This window comes from Periophthalmus magnuspinnatus, chromosome 3, assembly GCF_009829125.3.
Source record: "Periophthalmus magnuspinnatus isolate fPerMag1 chromosome 3, fPerMag1.2.pri, whole genome shotgun sequence".
NCBI classification, from domain to species: domain Eukaryota; kingdom Metazoa; phylum Chordata; class Actinopteri; order Gobiiformes; family Gobiidae; genus Periophthalmus; species Periophthalmus magnuspinnatus.
Window position 1 is genome coordinate 1,148,378 of NC_047128.1, and position 17,172 is coordinate 1,165,549.

At 45.9% G+C, this 17,172-nt stretch overlaps 1 protein-coding gene across 1 annotated transcript; it reads left to right on the forward strand.

Moving 5' to 3' along the window:
- Window positions 1–372: 372 nt before the first annotated feature.
- On the forward strand, window positions 373–10,499 carry LOC117389192 (NLR family CARD domain-containing protein 3-like). Its single transcript, XM_055229201.1, has 10 exons — window positions 373–395; window positions 1,238–1,365; window positions 1,448–1,534; window positions 3,790–3,888; window positions 3,958–4,027; window positions 4,136–5,883; window positions 5,954–6,127; window positions 6,343–6,516; window positions 8,614–8,660; window positions 9,457–10,499. The coding sequence occupies exons 2-10, from the start codon at window positions 1,310–1,312 to the stop codon at window positions 10,002–10,004; spliced, it is 3,003 nt and encodes a 1,000-aa protein (XP_055085176.1). The 5' UTR covers window positions 373–395; window positions 1,238–1,309; the 3' UTR covers window positions 10,005–10,499.
- The last annotated feature ends 6,673 nt before the right edge of the window (window positions 10,500–17,172 follow it).

The following is a 17,172-nucleotide window of genomic DNA, read 5'->3' on the forward strand; positions in this document are numbered from 1 at the left end:
ACTGGTCTTAATACACAGAACATGAAGTATAAATGCAGTAGTTTCAAGTGTCAGTATTGGACTGGCCCCAGCTGTAGATAACAGGGGTGTAAATAGTAAACAGATCATGGAGAGTTTGTCTTTAGACCTGGTTTAGACCTGGTTTAGACCTGGTTTAGACCTGGTTTAGTTCTCTCTCCATTTTTGTGTCCTCCTGGCTCATTTCATCTGTATCAGACTTAATGAGGCCGACACAGACACAGAGCTCAGGGGCAGCCTCCTCAGCCAGGTCAAGTCCCGCCCACCTGGACTGCAGCCAATAGAGGAGCAGCTCTGTGTGTGTAGGAAGTAAACACACCCAATATTCAGCTATGCACTTTTCTCTAAGACACTTTGGACTCTTCAGATCTGCACAGGTTTCACTAGTTTGATTCTATTTAACACAGTTTAGTCCTGGTTTAGTCCTTGGTCAGTCCTGGTTTAGTTCTAAACTTTAGATCTGGTTTAATAGTGATTTAGTTCAGACCTGAGTTAGTCCGGTTTATTCCCTGATTAATCTCTTGTTTTTTTCCTTCTTTATTTCCTGGTTATACTCCTTGTTCTTGAATCGACATAATTGTGTTTTTCAATGGTTTTAAATGACTTTTATTTCACACATATTTATTAAGATTTGCTTTAATCGTCTCCTGGCACTGATTTGGACTTTCGGGCTGTGGATTCAACTAAAATGAGACTTTCTTTGGTTTTGGTCGTGTCTTTTGGTTCATTCTGTGACTTTTTCATTTCTACCAGAAATGAAAAAGTCACAGAATGAAGTGTAAAATATTATTTAATATTTTATTACATTTGAAGTGGCCTTTTTATTTATATTTATTTCTGGAATGGTTCTTGTTCTTGTGAGGCCTTTTTGTGTCGTAGAAAATATGGTCTGGATTTAAATGTTTACATATGGTTGATTTTAGAGTGGACTTTTTGCAGTGGACTTTTTGCAGTGGACTTTTTGCAGTGGACATTTTGCAGTGGACTTTTTGCAGTGGACTTTTTGCTGTGGACTTTTTGCTGTGGACTTTTTGCAGTGGACTTTTTGCAGTGGAATTTTTGCAGTGGACTTTTTGCAGTGGACTTTTTGCAGTGGACTTTTTGCAGTGGACTTTTTGCTGTGGACTTTTTGCTGTGGACTTTTTGCAGTGGACTTTTTGCAGTGGAATTTTTGCAGTGGACTTTTTGCAGTGGACTTTTTGCTGTGGACTTTTTGCAGTGGACTTTTTGCAGTGGACTTCATGCGTCAGCTCCTCTTGAGGGTCTGAGATCACATGAACCTGGACTGAGCATGGATCAGAGAGAGACCAGAGAGGACGGAGCCCCTCCCTCTATAAAAGCTCACAGGTAAGAGAGGATCACTAACACTCCACCACTGTTCTCCATGTCAGAGCTCAGACTAAAGCCACTGCTCCATCTGTGTCCACAGACCTGCTCCTGGGGCCAGGGCCGTCTCATTCAAGAGTGATGACTCTAAAGGACTAGGGGTTAATTTTAAAAGAGAACATGGTCCACAGTAAGTCAGACTCACCTCATAATGTCAGGACTTTATGTTCACAGCCTTTTTAGAATGACATGGATGACTTGTTTTTTATTAAATGATCTCTGTGACTGTGAGCAGGAACTTCATGCTCGTCTCAGCAGCAGGAAATGCAACACACTTATGTCTTTGTCCTACAAAAGTCCTTCTATGAGATCCTAGTCCAGGCCCATCACCCGCTGGACCTGCTCAAGTCACATGACTTTAACGACTGTTTCTCCAACAGAGATACTTTTGATTTGAAACTGGAATTAAAATAGACTCTGAAAAGAGACAACAGTCGACAAACTTCTTTCAGGAAAAGGAAAAAGCTACAGACTTTAATAATTCAGATAAAACTGTTATGGCCCAGACAAATAGACAAATAACACAATTTATACACAAAGTAATTCAAAAAGCTTTGGAGAGTAAGAAAGACATTAAACTTACAAAACAAACAAAACATAAATAATAATAAAAGTTTAGTGCTGAATAAAACCTCTCAGTCACAGCAGATAAACAGAACCATTTGAGTCTGGATTTAAACACTGTCAGAGCAGAGGCCTGAGTCACATCTTCAGGAAGAATGTTCCACGTTTGAGCTACAGAAAAATGAAACACTGACTCCCCACGTTTAGGTCTAAACCAGGTCTACAGAAGGACTCCAGCAGGTTGCAGGTCCCTGAGGTCCTCCTCATGTCAGATGGTTCATGTGGCTCGTGTCAGATGGTTCATGTGGCTCGTGTCAGATGGTTCATGTGGCTCATGTCAGATGGTTCATGTGGCTCGTGTCAGATGGTTCATGTGGCTCATGTCAGATGGTTCATGTGGCTCACGTCAGATGGTTCATGTGGCTCACGTCAGATGGTTCACGTGGCTCACGTCAGATGGTTCATGTGGCTCATGTCAGATGGTTCATGTGGCTCATGTCAGATGGTTCACGTGGCTCACGTCAGATGGTTCACGTGGCTCATGTCAGATGGTTCATGTGGCTCATGTCAGATGTTCTTTGGGGCTGGTCCATGGAGAGACTTGTTCTTGCTGCGTTGCTCATGTTTCTCTGGATGTGAACAGTTTGAAATGCTGGACTTTCTCTGGTCTTTTCTTGTAATTGTCGTGTGGCAGGAGCGATGGAGAAGAACATTTATTCCATCTTCACTTTAAATAATTTAATAATAAATATCCAACAATGTCACTCCAGGAATTTCACCTGGAGAATGAAAAATGTTAAGTCCAAGGCACAGGTCAGATTTATTTAAGACCAAGAGACGATTCAAATTCACAACATTTATGGACAAGGAAAAATAGTAAAATGTTGGTAAAACTGCAATTCTTTTTTAGAAACGTTTCACATACACACACTCACACACGCAGGCGCAGATAAACACAGGAGTGGAATGCTGCTGGGCAGGCAATAGAAGCCAAAGAGCAGCAAAAGAGGCACGCACACGTGTCACACAGATGGGACAGGTGTGACACATAGACACTGGTGTGACACATAGACACTGGTGTGACACAGGTGTGACACACGGGCACAGGTGGGACACAGGTGGGACACAGGTGGGACACAGGTGGGACACAGGTGGGACACACGGACACAGGTGTTTTCTTTCTTTAGTTTTCCTGGCTCCAACTGTCTTCATTGTCTGTTCAGTCTGTGATGTTTCTCACTTCTGACATTGGTGTGTTCACAATCACCAGTCCATTTGTAATAAACACAAGATATTTATTATCAGTGAACAATAGCAAGTGCAGTACAGACTGTATGTAGTAAAGAAGGCAGCACGGTGGCTGAGTGGCAACACTCATGCCTCACAGCAAGAGGGTTTGGTTGGATCCCCGGGTCGCCAGGCCTTTCTGTGTGGAGTTTTTCATGTTTCTCCTCGTGTCTGGATGGGTTTCCTCCGGGTACTCCGGTTTCCACCATCAACCAAAACATGAACGCCCTTCGAGACAACTGTTGTTGTGATTTTGGGCGTTACAAAAATAAAATGAATTGAATTGAAAGAACAGAATTTGACAGCAGCGACCCCTACAGTATACTCCCGGTAACACTATGGTGAACAATGTGGACAATCTTAATGACAACTTTATAAAAACAGTCTCTACAGTTGTTTGTCTTTGACTGTGTGAAAACTGAACCACAAACAGAACCAAATTACATTGTATGTGATGATGGATTCTGGACTGAGGTGAACACAAGTGTAAAGAAGAGTCACTGTGACTGAAGTGTGTTTTCTTCTGTGTCTCAGGATCCACCAGAAACATCCTCCGTCTGAACCTGGTCCAATCTGTGAGTCCCTCAGGAGTGACATGTCTATGGGAAATCCTATTGCTTTTTCCACAGAGCCGTGAGTTTCCACAAGTGTTGAATAAAACAATTGACACATACATAAGTGTTGATTTAGTCTCTCTCACAGAGTGGAGCAGCAGGGTCCAGAGGTCTCCAGTGGTCAGCACCATCAGACACAGCTGGACTCCATATTTAAGGTCTGTCACTAAAGTTTGTAAATGTTCAGATGAATGAGAACTTGTTCTACACAGATGTGAAACTGACTGCATTTGTGTTGTTTATTTGTTGTTTATGTGTCTGTTCAGCTGAAGTCTAACCTGCAGCGGAAGTTTGAGTGTGTGTTTGAGGGCATCGCTAAAGCAGGAAACCCCACCCTTCTGAATGAGATCTACACAGAGCTCTACATCACAGAGGGAGGGTCTTCAGAGGTCAACCAGGAACATGAGGTTAGACACATGGAAACAGCCTCCAGGAAACCAGACCCAGCAGAGACACCCATCACATGTGAAGACATGTTTAAAGGCCCAGCTCACACACATAGACCAATCAGAACAGTGCTGACAAAGGGAGTGGCTGGCATCGGGAAAACAGTGCTCACTCAGAAGTTCAGTCTGGACTGGGCTGAAGGCAAAGCCAACCAGGACATACAGCTGCTGTTCCCGTTCACTTTCAGAGCACTCAATGTGCTGAAGGAGAGAAGCTTCAGCTTGGTGACACTTGTTCATCACTTCTTTAGTCAAACACAAACAGAACTCTGCAGCTTTGAACACCTCCAGATGCTCTTCATCTTTGACGGTCTGGACGAGTGCAGACTTCCTCTGGACTTCACCAAGACCAAGGCCCTGACCGACCCCACAGAGTCCACCTCACTGCACGTGCTGCTGGTAAACCTCATCAGGGGGAGCCTGCTTCCCTCCGCTCGCCTCTGGATAACCACAAGACCTGCGGCGGCCAATCAGATCCCTGCTCAGTGCGTCTCCATGGTGACAGAGGTCAGAGGGTTCACTGACCCACAGAAGGAGCAGTACTTCAGGAAGAGGTTCAGAGATGAGGCCGACACAATCATCTCCCACATCAAGACGTCCAGAAGCCTCCACATCATGTGCTACATGCCAATCTTCTGCTGGATTGCTGCCACAGTCCTGGAGCATGTGTGGAAAAGCAGAGACAGAGGAGAGCTGCCCAGGACCCTGACTCAGATGTACATCCACTTCCTGGTGGTTCAGGCCAAAGTCAAGAACATCAAGTATGAAGGAGGATCTGGGACAGACCCACACTGGACTCCAGGGACCAGGAAGATGGTGGAGTCTCTGGGAAAACTGGCCTTTGAGCAGCTGCAGAAAGGAAACCTGATCTTCTACGAGTGTGACCTGAGGGAGTGTGGGCTGGACGCTGCAGCAGCCTCAGTGTACTCTGGAGTGTTCACACAGGTCTTTATCGAGGAGCAAGGCCTGTACCAGGACAAGGTCTACTGCTTCATCCATCTGAGTGTGCAGGAGTTTCTGGCTGCGCTTCATGTCCATCAGACCTTCATCAACACTGGGATCAACCTGCTCTCAGTGAAACAAAAATCTTTTTATTTTTACAGTAGATCAGTCCAGTTTTACCAGACAGCTGTGGACCAGGCCTTACAGAGTCCAAATGGACACTTGGACCTGCTCCTCCGCTTCCTCCTGGGTCTTTCACTGTTGACCAATCAGAGCCATCTACAAGGTCTGCTGACACAGGCAGGAAGTAGCTCCCAGATCAATAAGAAAACAGCTGAGTACATCAAGGAGAAGCTGAGTGAGGATGTAACTGCAGAGAGGGCCATCAACCTGCTCCACTGTCTGAATGAACTGAATGACCGTTCTCTGGTGGATCAGATCCAACAGATCCTGAGGTCAGGACACCTGTCTAAACGTGAACTTTCTCCTGCTCTGTGGTCTGCTCTGGTCTTCATCTTACTGTCATCAGAAGACGTTCTGGACCAATTTGAGCTGAGTAAATACTCTGCTTCAGAGGAGATTCTCCTGAGGCTGCTGCCAGTGGTCAAGGTCTCCAACAAAGCTCTGTGAGTAACCTTTGTTTAACAAAGGATGGTTTGATTCAATTTCAAAGTAAACAATGTTTTCTCTCTACAGACTGAGCAGCTGTAACTTGTCAGAGAGAAGCTGTGAAGCTCTGGCCTCAGTCCTCAGTTCCCAGTCCTCTAGTCTGAGAGTCCTGGATCTCAGTCACAACGAGTTGAAGGACTCAGGACTGGAGATGTTGTCTGTTGGTCTGAAGAGTCCTCACTGTAAACTGGAACAGCTCAGGTCAGAGGGGTTAATATAACTCACTATTATTACTATTATTACTGACTATTATTACTATTATCACTTCTCACTATTATTATTATTATTATTATTATTACATGGTAGTTGCATTGGAAAATAACATTTGTTAAAAGTAACATATGGGACTTTTTATTTGTCTAATTAGGTTGACTCTTACTAATGAATTGACTGATTCCAATAATATGTGTCCTCAGACTGTCAGGTTGTCTGGTCTCAGAGGAAGGCTGTGCTTCTCTGGCCTCAGCTCTGAGGTCCAACCCCTCTCATCTGAGAGAACTGGACCTCAGCTACAACCATCCAGGAGACACAGGAGTAAAGCTCCTGTCTGCTCTACAGGAGGACCCCCACTGCGCACTGGACACTCTCAGGTTTGGACCAAATTTAAAACAACCACATCTGTCCAAAATGTTGTACAGTACTAAATACAACACTTTGGGCAGATGTACAATACTAAACACATCTGCCCAAAAGGCAGTATTTTCAAACCCCCAATGTCCCTCAACCCCCGCTACACCCCACCTCCCCCATTACACCCACTCCTCCTTCTTTCTTCCTGGTAACACCGTCTTGAAAAAGCAAATCTACCCACAGCACACATACACAGAGCCATCTCTGCAGCACAGCACCACAGCTGCTCACAATATGAACCATGACTGTGCAGTAAAGTCTGGTACACACTTTACTGCACACACAACACTCACGTTTTACCACAGTCCTACATGTGACCAAACAGTGCATTGTATCTTACCAGTAAAACAGAAGTGCTGAAGAAACTTGAAAACACATCAAGTCTCCAGTGTGGGGCCTTTACTGTGTCTCAAAGTCAAAGTGTTGTGTGTAATGATAAATCCAGTCACAGGCTGCAGTGTCTGTGTAAAGACAAACAGATAAAATGAACCAACCTCCCCCAACATCCTCCTCAGAGAAAGCGTCTTTCTCAAATGAATGTGGGTTATCCACATATCCACAGTGTGGAGCATGTGTGCGTAAAGACGTATCCAAACTAGTCAGCGTAAAGTTCACAATAATCTATTGTAAAAGTGTCGTTATCACAACAGCCTGTGCTCTGCAGCTCTGCCTGTGATGGAAAGTGATTTATATGGAGAAAAAACAAAAGTGAAACATGTTTAACACACAAACTCTGCAGGTTTAGGCTGATAACACTCTGTTCCACCTCGTGATGTCATCATGTGGTGATACAGGAAGTGCTCCACTGTGTTTTTAAACTCCACACACCTTCATTTATAGAATCATTTGGATCATTTCAGTCCTGGAATGTCCAATCTCTACTGAACTCAAGGTAAAAGGAGCTGTTCACTTAAAAGTAACACCTCATGACATCACAAGGTGGAACAGAGCATTTTGAGCTTTGGAGATGTAACAGGCTAATAATAAAGTGTTAACATGTGTGAATGAAAGAAAACTGTGAGCTCCATGTTCTAATGCTGTTCTCTGCTCAAAAATAGACAGTCACTTTTACATAATATCGTACTTTAAAAAAACAGAGGGTTTGTCATTAGAGTCTGAGCAGAGATATGAACTTTGACCTGAGTCTATAAAGTGAAATGTATTTCCAAAGACAAAATAAAGCAGCAGTGAACATGGAGAATATAAAGGCTGCATCAGGAGGAGACAAACATGTGGACAATTCAAATCACTGCTTTAGAGAAGAGCTGAGAAAAACATCACAACAAACCTGTCTTCAAGTGTGTTTACACCGGGGCATCAAAAAGGTGTTGAACACCTCTAGTTGGACGTCTCTAGTTTGACGCCTCTAGTTTGACGTCTCTAGTTTGACGCCTCTAGTGGGACTGCATTTGTGGACATCCGTTGTGTTCTTTCGATGTTTTGTTTCCCTGTGTCTTCGTGAACGCTGCAGATCCAGGCTGAGAGAGTGACTTTAGAGGATTTATTACATGAAACCATGAACGGAGGTGACTGGCTCTGTGCTGTGTCTGGGTCTGTACTTATGGTAGCCTTTATGCTAGCCTTTAAGCTAGCTGGTGCTTCCGGTATAATTAAGTTGCTGCTAGTTTGTGGCTGATGTCTTTCTCCTTTTTACAGATAATGACGTTGCTAAATCACTGGGGCATAATCTGCTTGATGTTGTGCATCAAACACCAAAAGTTTAGCTTTTTCAACTCTTGTATTTGACGCTTTGGACGTGCACCAAAGTGTCTGACGCCTGAACGCTCAAGACACGCCATGTTACTCAAAATTTGCACCACTCTTGAAAACACGCTGCAAAAACGTGGGGTTCCAAGACGCGCGCCCACCTTAGACTTTGCCTGTGAAATCGACGCCCCTGATGCCCCGGTGTGAATGCACCATTAAAATGACATTTAAAAACGACTTCATGTTTCAGTCTCATGTCTTGTGTTTCAGTCTGATGTCGTGTGTTTCAGTCTGATGTCGTGTGTTTCAGTCTGATGTCGTGTGTTTCAGTCTGATGTCGTGTGTTTCAGACTGGACCGTGCTGGAGCTGTGAGGTTATCACCAGGACTCAGAAAGTGTAAGTGTTAAATTAACTCAATTTGAAACAGACACTTATTTAAATGTATAAAATGCTCCATGGACCTCACATAGAATATATATAGTTGTGTGGCCTCAGACTGTGAGGTCCACAGCTGTGTCCACGACTGACTCCTGAAGCAGATCCTGAAGAGTCCAGTCTGGAGCTGTGTAACTGCACTCATGTTTCAGCTCAAACACAACAGTGATCTTCATTCTTCTTCTGGAGACAGTGGATTTAAACCAATCCCCTGTTCTCCTCTGAGCTCCTCTGCTGCCTCCTCCTCATCACTAGAACAACAACAGACACACAAACACTGGCAAAAGGACAGAAGCTGTGAACAAGCTCCTGAAACACAGAGCCACATGTCTCAGCCCCTGTGTGCACCAAGCCCCATCAGAACTACTGCTGCTGGAGCAAAGGAGGAGCACCAAGCCCCATCAGAACTACTGCTGCTGGAGCAAAGGAGGAGCAAAGGAGGAGCACAGGAGGAGCACCAAGCCCCATCAGAACTACTGCTGCTGGAGAAAAGGAGGAGCAAAGGAGGAGCACCAAGCCCCATCAGAACTACTGCTGCTGGAGCAAAGGAGGAGCAAAGGAGGAGCAAAGGAGGAGCACCAAGCCCTATCAGAACTACTGCTGCTGGAGCAAAGGAGGAGCAAAGGAGGAGCAAAGGAGGAGCAAAGGAGGAGCACAGGAGGAGCACAGGAGGAGCATCAAGCAAAATCATAAAATCATTAAATGTGTGTCTCCACATGGGACTAACTGCTGCTGTGTTGTGTCTTCTCTCCATCAGATTTCTGTGATCTCACTCTGGATCCAAACACAGCTCAGAGAAAACTCAAACTGTCTGACAACAACAAGAAGGTGACACGTGTGAGAGAGGAGCAGCCGTATCCAGATCATCAGGACAGATTTGACCACTGGACTCAGATTCTGTGTTCCACTGGTCTGACTGGTCGCTGTTACTGGGAGGTCCAGTGGAGTGGAGATGTTCATATATCAGTGTCTTACAGAGGAATCAGAAGGAAAGGAGACAGTTATGACGGTGTGTTTGGACGCAATGATCAGTCCTGGAGTCTGGTGTGTTTTGAAGGTGGTTTCTCTGTTTGTCATAATAACAAACACACCTTCCTCCCTCAGCCCCGCTCCTCTTCTGGGACAGTCTCAGTGTTTGTGGACTGTCCTGCTGGCTCTCTGTCCTTCTACACAGTCTCCTCTGACCAACTGACCCACCTCCACACCTTCAACACCACCTTCACTGAGACTCTGCTCCCTGGGTTTATGCTCTGTCCTGACTCCTCAGTGTCTCTGTGTCCGACAGACTCACCCTCCTCTGAGTAAAATACAACAAATCTGTACAAAAATCACTTTGTAAATGTTGATTTTATTTTGACTTGATTTGAGCAGAGATTTCTTTTCTAATGTGTTATTTCCTCTCAAAGACAAACTGCAGACATCAGCCTCACACTCGTGTCTGTACTGAACAAACCACTGTGTTCAATATGAACTTTACAAACTCATAAACTCCACATGCAGTAAGTACAGTCTGTATATGTGCTACTTCAATACTCCCATAAGAAAGTATGTTGTATCTTTATGTTCTGAGGCAGCGTTTTTGTTAAATAAGAAGGAGGAGGAGACACAGTGGTGTAGACCATAGTAATCAGTACATTGGGTTTTATCAACCTTTCCTCAGCTCGGAGAAATCGACCAGAGCGACACCAAAGAAACTAAACCATGAACTCATGTAAAACGATGTAAAGTTTGAGTCTTATTGTGTTTTCAGCCACAAATAAAAGACAGAAGTTCAAACACAAACTGTGTGGTGTAAGAATCTGTCTAGTTTAACCTGAGACAGGTCAGAATCCTCAGGTGGAGTTCTCTGTGTCAGATGCAGATGTGTGGACCTGGTTTATGGTTCATGTCTCTGTCATTACTGGGCCTGTCCACATCAAACAAAAACTGGAGCCAAGTTCACCATCTTCTCTGTCAGTTTAAATAAACAAGTCACATGAGTTTTTCACAATATCTTCATAAAGTGGAGCCATGATTGAAGCCCAAAGATGTAGGTGTCGTCAAAAGACTTTAAACCATAAGATTAATATGACAAGTTTGTGGAGCCGGTCCCAAAGTAATAATGAGAATGAATGAATATACTATCCAGTTTTATTATTCCTGTACACCTCTCTAGGGAGATGTTCCGTGCATGTCCCACCGGGAGGAGACCCCAGGGAAGACCCGGAACATGCTGGAGGGACTATGTCTCTCGGCTGGCCTGGGAAGGCCTTGGGGTCCCACCGGAGGAGCTTGAGGAAAGGGAAGTCCGGGAGACCCTGTTCAGACTGCTGCCCTCACAACCCGGCCCTGGATAAGAGGAAGAAATGAGATGGATGGAGTTTTCTTATTGTTATAAAATTTGTGACACATGAAACATTTTCATTTGACTTTATTATTTCATCATTGGTTCCAAATATATTGGGGACTCATGTTGCAAAGGACTTGCTGCAGGGGTAGTAGTCCAGGACTCTTAAGCCCAGAGGAGGGCATTCTCATGTCTATGTGCAGGCAGCTGCCGAGTCTTCCCGACTGCGATCTCATAGTTTCCCAACACGATGGAAAGTTTCAGGCTGCCATCCTCATCTTGGCACAGCTGGCAGCGGCGATGAATGAAGTCGAAGACCGAAAGGATCCACTGAGGCAGCGCTGTTCTCCAGTAGCCTCCTTCGGCGGCCATCCCCTCGTGACCTTGCGCCGACTGCTGCAGCCGAGCCCTGCTGAGTGTGAGCTCATAGTTTCCCAATGAGATGGACAGTGTCAATCTGCCATCCTCGTTGTGACATAGTTGGCAGCGGCGCTGAATGAAGTTGAAGACCGAAACGAGACACTGGCACATCTCAGTTCTCCAGTAGCCTCCTTGGGCAGCCATCCCCTCCTGATCTCAGCTGATGTTTCACGGGGCACGAGACAGATGCACTTTGGCTGTGGCTTCAGCAGCGGTGTTGGCCGTGCACTCCCTGATCGGACTTTGTTTCACAGCAGATTTTTTCACTTCTTCGGATTGGAGTCTCCCAGGCAGTGGAGGACTGTCTTTGCTCTGAATTTTATTTTCAAACCACTGTTAGTAGTTAGATTTTTCCTTCTTTGAACAGAGGCACAAAGGCACAGGAGGCTGAGACTCTGTGGAGGACCTTAGGCGTCAGACTGCACTGTGGCTTCTGCAGCAGGTGGAGCCCTGCGCTCACAGCCTGTACCTGGCTTCACAGCAAATTTTGCGATCCTTTCTTCACTTCACTGGCAACGATGGTGATGAGGTTTGCTGACATTGGTGACAATGATGATGTTAACTGATGTTAGCTGACAGTGGCGAAGATGATGATGTTAGCTAACATTTGCGATGATGGTGATGATGTTAGCTGACGTTCACGACAATGGTGAAGATGTTAGCGATGATGTTGATGATGTTAGCTAACGTTACTGACGATAGTGATGATGAGAGCTGATGTTGGCGACGATGATTGACGGGTCTGTGTTATCCACTCTGAGGTTCTTGGCCAGAGTAATCTGTCTGAGTGACCGATCATTTATATATTTGACCGACCATCTCTCTGTCCGACCGACCATCTCTCTGTCCGACCGACCATCTCTCTGTCCGACCGACCAACTCTCTGTCCGACCGACCATCCATCCAGTCGACCATTTTATCCGACCGACCAACCAACCATTTGTAGACGTTTGATATCAGCTGATGTTTGCAATGATGTTGATGTTGTGACATGACGTTGGCGATGATGGCGGTGATGTTAGCTCACATTGGCGACGATGATCGACCGGTCTGTGTGTCGTCCACGCTGAGGTTCTCAGTCAGAGCCAAAGAGAAATCTGACCCTCCTCAGTTTATACGGCGGAGAGCACACTGCAGTGGCTGGAGGGAAGTGCTGTGTGAAATAGGAGCTCCAAGTGAATGATCACTGTGAGACATGAGCTGGTCTCGAACCTGCGAGTCTTTGTTCCAGAGGCAAGAGGAAAATCCTTGCAGCCACAGAGCCAGCCCACATTCCAGGAAGAGTTCTACTGTATTTGAAGTGGATATAGGCGTGTGTGTGAAAAATGGGAGAGTAAGAGGACTATATTCGCTTTTTTAAGGCACAGCAATATCTTTGCAACTAGTTTTTGAAAAGTGCTATACAAATTAATGTATTTCTCTTTTTATATTATTTCTTTCCCCTCTGCATTTGAAGTATTGTCTCATCTTGTGGACTGTCCTCTTCTACAATAAACAGGTTTTCTACAACAGCTTTGGTAAAACCCTGCAAACAGATCCACTGTTCACTTCTGTGTGCACAGTTAACATGTGTTTTTCTTGCATTCTCACTCCTTCCCTCCTTCTTCGTGGACATAACAATCAATCACTCCACTCCCTCTGCTCCTCCTGCACTCAGCCTTATAAGGAAACACTTTGACCTCTGCTCCTCCTGGGCCTGAATGTGGGTTTACAGCTGATGGGTTACATGCTCACTTAAGCCAGAGTCACATTTGAGTCTCTGAGTCCAGACTTTAACAAATGTAGAATTCACGGCAGTTTAAAAACTCAAACGGAGCCGATAATTGTTCTACTGTATTTGAAGTAGCTAAAGTATGTTGTGAGTTGCACGTGCATTAGATTGAGGGGAACCGTCTGCTTATTTGGAGAAGAGAAATAAAATATTACAACTCAATGTTCCCAAACATATTCATTCAACTCAAAGTATTATTATAAAAATGTGCTTTTAGAAAATATACTATCCAGTTTTCTTATACCTGTACAACTCACTAGGGCGGTGTTTCGGGCATGTCCCACCAGGAGGAGACCCAGGGGAAGACCCGGATCACGCTGGCGGGACTATGTCTCTCGACCGGCCTACGCATGCTTTGGGGTAGAACCACAGGAGCTTGAGGAAACGTCTGGGCTGAGGGAAGTCTGGGATCCCTGCTTAGACTGCTGCCCTGGCCCCGGATAATTAGAAGAAAACGAATGGATGGAGTTTTTTTTATTATTTTATTGTTATAAACATTGAGACATCGGAATCATTGAGACATAGGAAACAGTTACATTGGACTTTATTATTTAATTATTTGTTACAAACATATTGAACACTTATATTGCAAATGACTTTGAGAATGTTCCAGCAGGCGAAGTTGTCCAGGACTCTTAAGCCCAGAGGAGGGCATTCTCATGTCTATGTGCAGGCAGCTGCCGAGTCTTCCCGACTGCGATCTTATAGTTGCCCAACGCGATGGAAAGTTTCACTCTGCCATCCTCATCTTGGCACAGCTGGCAGCGGCGCTGAATGAAGTCGAAGGCGGAAAGGATCCAGTGAGGCAGTGCTGTTCTCCAGTAGCCTCCTTCAGTGGCCATCCCCTCGTGACCTTGCGCCGGATGCTGCAGCCGAGCCCTGCTGAGTGTGAGCTCATAGTTGCCCAACTGGATGAGCAGTGTTAGTCTGTCATCCTTGTCATGGCTCAGCTGGCTGCAGCGCTGAATGAAGTCAAATACAGACACGAGATACTGACACAGCGCTTTTCTCCAGTTGCCTCCTTGGGCTGCCATCCCCTCCTGATCTCAGCTGATGTTTCACGGGGCACGAGACAGATGCACTTTGGCTGTGGCTTCAGCAGCGGTGTTGGCCGTGCACTCCCTGATCGGACTTTGTTTTTACAGCAGATTTTTTCACTTCTTCAGATTTGAGTCTTGAGTGCGCTCTCAGGCAGTGAAGGGCTGTCTTTGCTCTGAACTTTATTGTCGAACCACTGTTAGTAGTTTGAATTTTCCTCCCTTGAACGGAGGCACAAAGGCACAGGAGGCTGAGACTCTGTGGAGGACCTCAGCTGTTGGATTGCACTGTGGCTTCTGCAGCGGTTAGTGCCCCGCGCTCCCAGCCTGGACTTGGCTTCACAGCAGATTTTTTGATGCTTTCTTCACTTCAGCTAGTGTTTGGTTTCAGCAACTCTGACGATGTTGTTCACTCTCATCTTACATTAGACACCATCATCATTAATAGTTCATATTTTCTGCTTTGACCAGGACCGAAATATAGGAGGCCCACACTCTGAAGCGTTTTGACTTGAGCCACATCCTGGGTCGACCGGTCGGTTTGTCGTCCACGCTGAGGTTGTCGGTCAGAGACGAGCAGAAATCTGGCCCCGCTCGGCTTACACGGAGGAAAGCACGCCGTTGTGCTGGAGGGAAGTGCTGTGAGAGACAGGAGCTCCAACATCCTCGATTACTCTCAGCCATGAGCTGGTCTCGAACCTGCAACCCTTTGTTCCAGAGGCAAGAGTAAAAGCCTTAAGCCACAGAGCCAGCCTAACCTCCTGGAATTGTTCTACTGTATTTGAAGTGGCTATACACATGTGTTGTGGGTTGCGCAAGTAATGGGTCGAGTGGAAATGCCTACTTTTTTGTAGGAGAAGAGAGAGCGAATAAGCAGTCAACCTTTGCTTTTTTATGGCAAAGGGATTCAAGGGGGGTGGCCACTCACACATAAACCAGACTGAACCTTAAAATATTAGAACTCAATGTTATCAACCATATTCATTCAGCTCAAAGTACTGTTATAAAAATGTGCTTTTAGAAAATATACTATCCAGTTTTATTATTCCTGTACACCTCTCTATGGAGGTGTTTTGGGCATGTCCCACGAGGAGGAGGTCTTTTGGAAGACCCTGGTCACGCTGGTGGGACTATGTCTCTCGACTGGCCTAAGCACGCTTTAGGGTCCCACCAGAGGAGCTGGAGGAAATGTCTGGGCTGTGGGAAGTCTGGGAGTCCCTGCTTAGACTGCTGCCCTTGCAGAGTCCCTGCTTAGACTGCTACCCTTGCAACCCGGCCATGGATAATTACAAGAAAATGGATGGATGGAGTTTTCTTATTGTTATAAACATTGAGAAATGAGAAACAGTGTCATTTGACTTTATTATTTAATTATTGCTTACAAACATATTGAACACTTATGTTGCAAATGATTTGGTGAATGTTCCAGCAGGCGCAGTTGTCCAGGACTCTTAAGCCCAGAGGAGGGCATTCTCATGTCTCTGTGCAGGCAGCTGCCGAGTCTTCCCGACTGCGATCTCATAGTTTCCCAACGGGATGGAAAGTTTCACTCTGCCATCCTCATCTTGGCACAGCTGGCAGCGGCGCTGAATGAAGTCGAAGGCGGAAAGGATCCAGTGAGGCAGCGCTGTTCTCCAGTAACGTCCTTCGGCGGTCATCCTCTCCTGTCCTTGCACCGGCTGCTGCAGCCGAGCCCTGCTGAGTGTGATTTCATAGTTGCCCAGCAAGATAGACAGTGTCAGTCTGCCATCCTCGCTGTGGCCCAGCCTGCAGCGGCGCCGAATGAAGTCGAAGACGGACACGATACGCTGACACATCTCGGTTCTCCAGTAGCCTCCTTGGGCTGCCATCCCCTCCTGATCTCAGCTGATGTTTCACGGGGCACGAGACAGATGCACTTTGGCTGTGGCTTCAGCAGCGGTGTTGGCCGTGCACTCCCTGATCGGACTTTGTTTTTACAGCAGATTTTTTCACTTCTTCAGATTTGAGTCTTGAGTGCGCTCTCAGGCAGTGAAGGGCTGTCTTTGCTCTGAACTTTATTGTCGAACCACTGTTAGTAGTTTGAATTTTCCTCCCTTGAACGGAGGCACAAAGGCACAGGAGGCTGAGACTCTGTGGAGGACCTCAGCTGTTGGATTGCACTGTGGCTTCTGCAGCGGTTAGTGCCCCGCGCTCCCAGCCTGGACTTGGCTTCACAGCAGATTTTTTGATGTTTTCTTCACTTCAGCTAGTGTTTGGTTTCCCACACTCTGAAGCGTTTTGACTTGAGCCACATCCTGGGTCGACCGGTCGGTTTGCCGTCCACGCTGAGGTTGTCGGTCAGAGACGAGCAGAAATCTGGCCCCGCTCGGCTTACACGGAGGAAAGCACGCCGTTGTGCTGGAGGGAAGTGCTGTGAGAGACAGGAGCTCCAACATCCTCGATTACTCTCAGCCATGAGCTGGTCTCGAACTTGCAACCCTTTGTTCCAGAGGCAAGAGTAAAAGCCTTAAGCCACAGAGCTGGGTTGCGCAAGTGATGGGCCGAGTGGAAATGCCTACTTTTTTGTAGGAGAAGAGAGAGCGAATAAGCAGTCAACCTTTGCTTTTTTATGGCAAAGGGATTCAAGGGGGGTGGCCACTCACACATAAACCAGACTGAACCTTAAAATATTAGAAGTCAATGCTATCAACTGTAAGAAATGTTCGTTTCTGATGCAAGCGTCAAAGAGGACTAAGAGACTGAAATATAAGTCAGAAGGGTTTAATGAGTTCATCACAGGTAAAGTTAACAATGAAGCACCGGACTCTCGGGAAAGGATAGAAGAGAGTCCTGAGATGTTTGTGTTTCCAGCTTTTATAGGCCTCCCAGTGTGTGAGGCGGGTCTTCCTCTCGGCAACATGTGGTTACACATTAAAAACCTTTTTTGGCAAAATCCCT

Coding starts and splice junctions, on each gene's coding strand:
- LOC117389192 (XM_055229201.1), top strand. CDS start 1,310: ATGGATCAGAGAGAGACCAGAGAGGACGGAGCCCCTCCCTCTATAAAA. Junction 5,884..5,953: donor AAGGTCTCCAACAAAGCTCT/GTGAGTAACCTT, acceptor TTCTCTCTACAG/ACTGAGCAGCTGTAACTTGT. Junction 6,517..8,613: donor TGCGCACTGGACACTCTCAG/GTTTGGACCAAA, acceptor CGTGTGTTTCAG/ACTGGACCGTGCTGGAGCTG.